This window comes from Halyomorpha halys, unplaced genomic scaffold (assembly GCF_000696795.3).
Source record: "Halyomorpha halys isolate HHAL.00 unplaced genomic scaffold, Hhal_1.1 Scaffold607.1, whole genome shotgun sequence".
NCBI classification, from domain to species: Eukaryota; Metazoa; Arthropoda; class Insecta; order Hemiptera; family Pentatomidae; genus Halyomorpha; species Halyomorpha halys.
In genome coordinates, this window is record NW_027116321.1 from 833,371 (window position 1) to 840,884 (window position 7,514).

At 32.0% G+C, this 7,514-nt stretch overlaps 1 protein-coding gene across 1 annotated transcript in view; it reads right to left on the reverse strand.

Moving 5' to 3' along the window:
- Positions 1–6,626: 6,626 nt before the first annotated feature.
- Positions 6,627–7,514, reverse strand: part of LOC106684729 (mitochondrial outer membrane protein SLC25A46) — a 17,700-nt gene continuing 16,812 nt past the window's right edge. Inside the window, exon 9 of the mRNA XM_014426976.3 lies at positions 6,627–6,919. Coding sequence (XP_014282462.1) covers positions 6,667–6,919 — 253 coding nt within the window. The 3' untranslated portion in view covers positions 6,627–6,666. The remainder of the gene's footprint in view (positions 6,920–7,514) is intronic.

The following is a 7,514-nucleotide window of genomic DNA, read 5'->3' on the forward strand; positions in this document are numbered from 1 at the left end:
TCTCAATTTACCATCATGGAAATTTTGAATTTAGCCTCAAACAAATTATTAGTATATCATATACAGTATTAGTAAATATATTTTATATAGGATACAGGATTCATTGTTATAATAAGAAATCATCAGGATATAAGAGATCAATGGCATCTTTATATAAGTATTGAAATTTTGAATTTAGCCTCAGACATATTAGTATATTAGGGTTCATTGTTATAACAAAAAGTCATCAGGATATGAGAGATCATCGGCATCTTTATATAACAGTTCATCAAAAGGCGGTATCTCAGTAGTAGATTTGCATACATTTATGAAAATGTCCTGTCCTGGATCAGTTGTTATTTGTTCTTGTTTCACATCAAGGGCAGTATCACACCTCTACATTTAGGGGAAAAATAATATTATCTTGGTTGCATTGAAACTCTAATGTATGTTGATTTCTTTTCGCTAAAGAGTCATTCTCAGTGGCAAATTTGTTGGTTTTCTCTTTTACATTTGCCATTATGAAAGTTAAAGAAGAAAAACGTTATATCAAACTTTAAATTTCAAATCTCTTTAATAAATACAATACAGAAATCAAATAAATTAGATTTTTTTTTTACATAGTAAACTAATGGAAAAAATAATGAACACTGTTAGCCAAAATAAGACAGCAAACATTCAAAATATGTTGATTATATCAAAGTTTCTAATTACTAATGGCATTCAATTAACTACAGAGACTATATATCTACTTATCATTTCAAGTAAAATTAGCATGCACTCTATCTACAAATATAAGTAAGCAACCAAACCTAATAGTACTTTAGAAGGTAATGTAACCCATCACAGCCATAGAGGTATGTAATGGGAAAGAGACGATGTTAACGAAAAGAATTATTTAGTTCACAACTGAAATAATGTATTGTAATGTAGTACATAATTCATACTGATTCAGATAAGCAAAAAAGAATGGAAAATAGCTTTTAATTTTTAATTTAATTAATTTAAAAATGTATTCGTCAATCGAATACTTTTTGCCCAACTCTGTTTGGAATAAGTCCAATTCTAAATAAAATCATTTTTTTTTTTTTTGTCAGATATGCCAGATATAGTTGACCGTAGATTAATGATAGCAGAAGTTTGTCGGGGGGTGCGGTCAGCAAAGAACAACATAAATAAACAAAACCATATTTATTTATTTTATGCCGACGTTTCGACCTGAGTTTCAGGTCTTCATCAGGACTGTAGAACAAAAGAGATAACAACAACATTTAGAGTAACATACAATTGAAAAGGAATAGAATACAAACAAATTTGATGAGATGTGACAGTCTGAGTTGAATAAGCCTGAAGAGCAGTAGAGGGCTGAGTTGAAGGATTTCGATGAGAAGGGGTCTGTAGAGTAGCAGAATTGTGCTGTGAAGTGGTGATTCATCATTATGAAACCAGTAACACGGGGCCAACGACGTGATAACAACCATCTACATACACATCACTACACCAGAAGATAGAACACATCTAGATCTCATCAACAACAATCACATTCACCACTTCACAGCACAATTCTGCTACTCTACAGACCCCTTCTCATCGAAATCCTTCAACTCAGCCCTCTACTGCTCTTCAGGCTTATTCAACTCAGTCTGTCATATCTCATCAAATTTGTTTGTATACTATTCCTTTTCAATTGTATGTTACTCTAAATGTTGTTGTTATCTCCTTTGCCCTGAAACTCAGGTCGAAACGTCGGCATAAAATAAATAAATATGGTTTTGTTTATTTATGTTGTTCTTTGCTGACCGCACCCCCCGACAAACTTCTCCAATGAAAAACTATTTGGTTATAGTTGATGATCAGATAAGTATCACAGGAGTTTCAAAGATTTAGGTTTTAATATTTTTGAAATTTTGTCAAGGTGGTTGTGTTAGATCTGACTCCAATTGACAATGTGAGGTGCTCTATACCAGAAGGCCTCGACAATGCGTGCTCATACAGGTAAGTTATCTGGTTAGGAGATGAATGGACAGGATGAGTCTTATGGATGGATGTTAGCCGTAAGTCCTCGATGGTTGAAAACTTCGCTCTACAGGGTACTAATATGCATTCGTGAAGGGGAGTGAAAGTCCTGACTGGGTACAAGTCACAGGTCCTAACGATAGGATACAAGGTTCAGGAAGGAGGAAAGATCCAGAGAAGGCAGAGAGAAATAAAATACAAACATACATTTACAAAATGTCACAAGAATGTGAAGAATATGAGAGCGGCCAAGTTTCAACCTACACTCATTAGAGGGTAGTAGTTTCCTGTAAAAAAACAAACAAAAAAACATAAAATATAGTTCCAAAATTCAGTAAATTATAATCAGTCAATGAATATTACAATATATTGTAAAAAGTGTAAAAGGAAATAAATAACCTTCAATAGTATCAACTGTGACAATACTTTCCCGTACTAATATGTCCATAACATTCCATCACTTTCAGTTGATAGATTGACTAACTCAAATTTCAACGATTTTCAATGAAGTACTTTTAATTATATTACTCGTTGCAGAATGTTTACATTTTTCTTTTGCAAAAGTAGGTGGAATTAAAAAACTAACTATTTAATTACTATGGAGAGATAAAAACATTAATTAGATCGGCGAAACGTAAAAACGAATTGCGCATACGTTCTCCAGTTTAACAGTTAAACTCGTATTAGAACCGACCTTTTCTTTAAGCGTGTTTTATCATTCTTTATTATCTTCTACTACTTCATATGTAAACTGTTATATTTTCTAAAATATTTGGCTTTCTAACGGTGAATACTATGTCTATATTACTACCCTCATTATCGGAAATGTCTTTTCAACCTAGAAAAAATATTTTTCCTCTCACATCCTTAAGTTAATCATCAAATCTTTTCATGGTTTATTTTTATCTAGTCTTCATCAGTAATAAAAATTTGAGATGGTTAGTTATTTTAAACAAACAAAATTAAAGGTACTTTAGGGAACGCCATTTTAAGCTCCGTCAATGAGAATAATATCTGGCTGATATTTAAGAGCACTTAATAGTTCATTGATTTAATGAGATTAATTATAATTGTTCGAGCCGCTCTTGAGAAAATCTTGAAAAAAGTGTGTAAAATCGATGATATAATGTTGCCCTCCTGGTCGGTAAATTTTGTAGTAATGTCCCTGGAATATATTAAGCTGAAATTACATATTCAGTGGAGGCATTAAATATGCAATTTCAGTTTCGTACATTTTTTTAGTTTTTGAGCTAGGCTGTTCACATACACAAACGTGGACACAGATGCACATACAGACCATTTTTCGAAACCTCTTATTTTAACTGAGGAGATCTCAAAACGTGTATTTCGTCGAAAACTCGAATTTGGAATTTTTCACGATAGAAATACTTTCCCTAACTACATATTCCACAAATAGAAGGGCGAATGAGAGTATGAAGCCGAACTATGCGCCAGTAGCAAAATGGTGTGAGTGGAAGATGTGGATGGCTGCTGCTAAGACACAGGCCATTCTCCTTAAATACAAGACTGATCGGGCACACCCTATAAGCATGGACAAAGAAAGTACGAGTAAATGTCCTAGTAAGGTGACTAAATGTTACACATTTAAATTGGAATATCTGGCTGGAAGGGTAGTCCCAGCAATGAATTGACTTAGTCGTGTAGGGGGACCCTAGGTATCCGACTACGACCACAATTTATAAAGGAGTTGTGGAAAGTATCCTTAGGTATGCGTCTCCCTTTTGCTTCCAAATCCTCATGTATAGTCAAAGAAATAGGCTGACATCGACCCATAGGATGGCTTTGCTGCGCGTTACCAGAATATACAGGTCAATTTTCCATGAAGGAGTGAAGCTCTAAAATCTTCAGGGAGACTGTGCCTCTCGACCTCCTTCTGCGAGAAGTGATCAAGTATATTTTCAAGATAGAAGGCTCAACAGGATTTCTGGAAAACCTTCGAATAAATATTGGGGCGTAAAACGGAAATAAATATTTTCGATGTATTTATAATTTCTAAAATGCATTTGGAATGAAGTTTACAGTGTACATACATTATCTATGTCCAATTAATTTTCAACAGTTATATTGATTTGTATTCTGAAATATTTGTAGGATGTTAGACGTGTGAGCATGAATCACTGACTACCAATCAGTAAAAGCTACAGCGTGGCGTGAAGTGATTCTCAGATGGGTCCTTGAAATCAACTTCACTTCCAACCCTCCAGTCAGTCCACCATACCATTCCAATTGGAGTGATCAGCAGTGCTCTTAAAATCAACTTCAGTCCAACATTCCAGGCAGTCCACTTATTTTGTTTTTTGGGTGATCATCAGTAGGCACCTAAATCAACTTCATTTCCAACACTCCAGGCAGTCCACCTCATTTTCCTTTTTTTGGATTGATCCTCAGTTGGGCCTTTAAATCAACTTCATTTCGAGAACATCAGTCAGTGTTCCTTCATCATCTCTACCAAGCTACATATGGATTGTTAGTTAGCACCTTTGGATAGTTTGTTTAATGAGAATGGCATAAGATAGTATAAGAATCTTGCTACAACACAGTAGTAAGCATAAACATTCATCAGTATGGGAAAATTATTAATAGTTATGCAAAGCGAAAATGACAGATGATAAAGTGCTTGAAACTCATTGGTAGGTGTTAAGTGAATGCTCTGACCAGAGAGCTACTGCCATACCACATCTTGCTTAAGTTTATCATGTAAAAAATTATTCCTTCAATAATACTCATACTAATGATACATTGATAGTCCATTATAAGATCATAGTTTTCTTTGAAATTATAAACCTTTAATCAAGTACAAACACAAAGTGAGCTATATATTCACTAATGAAAAAAATCCACCAAAACAGGCCTTAAATAAGCAGAATCAAGTTCTACAAAAAAAAAGAAGACATTATCCAACTTTTTGAACAAATATTGAGTTACTGATATTTCAGTAGAACTTTTTGATTATTTCACACAACCCTACAATGTATAATTGAAAATTTCTCAACAGAATCAGTGGAAATAAAAAATACAGGCCAGAGGTCGGTTTAAATTCTGTTAATCAACCAAAATCATCTGTCACACTAGATCTTAACAAGGTGAAAACATACACCTAAAAATGTCAGAGATCAGCTCCATGAAGGATAAAAAGATATTAGAGAACATGCTAAAGAACTATCCCTTCATGCTGCGAAAATATAGCATTTTTCACTGAAAGAAAATTAAACATATTTGGGTTATTTATTAGGAAAGGAAATGAAATAAATATATAGAAGCTTAATATTGATTTCTTTTAATAATTATCAAAACATTTTTATACAATTTAAAATAATCAAAGGCATAACAGTAAAATCAAAATCTCACATTGTATTTTTACAGATATACAACACAGGTATCTACTGATTATTCAAAATAAATAAGTCTTTATAAATTAATATAGTATCTAAAACACACATAACTTGTGCTATTTGGTTGAAATGAACAAACATATTAGTTTTTACTATGTTTAGTTAAATGGAATTAGCTGATTTGTAACCAAGTTTAGCTATAAAAGAAAGACTTAAAAAAAAATTGTTATTTTCAATAATTAATACATTGTCCAGTCTACTGCAATTTTATAAAAGAATTTTCCAATAAAACAAAATTTAGTTAATTATTTATTGTCAATCAAATTCAGACCATTATTTATATTAAAATATTTTTAAAAAGTTTTGCTGAACACAAACTATTTATATCACATGAAATATCAGTTTTAGGAGGTGACACTGTCAAAGTACGAAATCAATATACTCATTACTACATTAATAATTAGCTCAAAACTTTTATTTTGAAGAGTTAAACATTGGTGAATATTTCCAGATAATTACCAAATGTTTTTTTAAGATTTATTATGCAAAATATCGAAAACTTTACTATGGAAATTCTTTCATACATACCAACTAAATAAGTGATCTGTTAGTTCCTTAAACTATTTTGTAAAACACTGAGTGCTTGAAACTAGTGATGGATTGATAATGGCTAGTAGAAATTTATTTCTTTTAAGACAAAGATTTTAAGTAGGAATTAAATAAATGTGTTTATGGGATGAATTGAGGCGTTAAGAACCAGAGTGGACTTATCCCACATTGTGAAAATCGAGTAGAAAACTAATATTTTCTATTATTCATATTTTATAAATTCTATCCCAAAACAAACAAAGTTTGTAGAGCTCAAAATTTCATTTATTATTAGTAATGTGAACCGAAACAAAAAAAAAATTAAATGTCTGCTAGTTTAAAAAAAATAAGATATAGTTTTTAATTATTACTTTAAATTATCAAATATTTTAAAATTATGCGATAAACTATAATTTAAAAAACTAAAAAGACATGCATCTCCATTGACTTATATTTCCAATATAATAATATTCATGGATGGAAAGCAGATAGGAAAAATGAAGTTGAATGTTTCCAACAAAATAACACAAACTGTTAAGAACAGGGTGCAAAATAAGTATGCTACATTAAAATAAGCTAAAATTGTTAACAAAATAAATAAAAAAACAAAACAATAAATGTCTTTCACAGGTTTAAAATAAAAACAACACACTACTGATAGTAAATTACAGGCAACAAAAAAATGATACATAATTTACAAAAATTTTCTAGAACATTTATTTATGGCAGATTATCTCATCGGCGTCCGAACTGATTCCTTACTACACTCCGGCTTGACTGGAGTCCTGAGTTTTTCTATTGGAGGAGGTGGAGGACTAGAAGATTTTACAAAGGTAGCAACTTGTGTAAACAGGAGCTTTGTTAATTTTAAAACGGCGTAATGAGCAGAAAACTGTAGAATCAATGCTCCAAAACCTTTGAACAGACCAGCACCACCTTCCTGTGCCATAGTGGTGTCATAGCAGTCCACCATTCCTTCATATCTGGAAAGAAAAATAAATATACTTAAATAATACACAATATGTACTCCAACTGACAAGAAATAACACTTTATTTCTTCGATTATACTTTTTTTTTTTTTCAAAAATGGGGGGGAGATATGCGCATATCGATAATATTTCTCACTTCTACTCTAAACCGAGATTAACATCTGTCGTAAACTGCTGTTGTTGAGTCAATAAGTTGGGTGAGGGTCACTAGTAAGGTGAACCCCGAAAACCAAGTAGGTGAGTTAGAAAGTCGGTGAGCCGGTGGGTACCTCTTAACTCAGACTCAGCCTCTAGACTCCAGACTGCCTTATCAGTCTGTATACAGGCAGTAATCCCATTGCAGCTCACAATGTTGATATATGTGCCGAGCTGCAGCGATGTATTTATATTATACATGCAACACAACAAACTTCCTTAACTGTTCGTGATTTACTTAATAAATTAATTTTAATTACGAAAAATAAAAACTGAATAGTTATTAAAAAAAAAAGGAAATTAACTTATAATTAACAAAAAATAAAAAACCAATTGGAAGTAAATGAAACTAAATTAAAGAAAATAAAATAAACTTTTGGGCTTTAACATATAT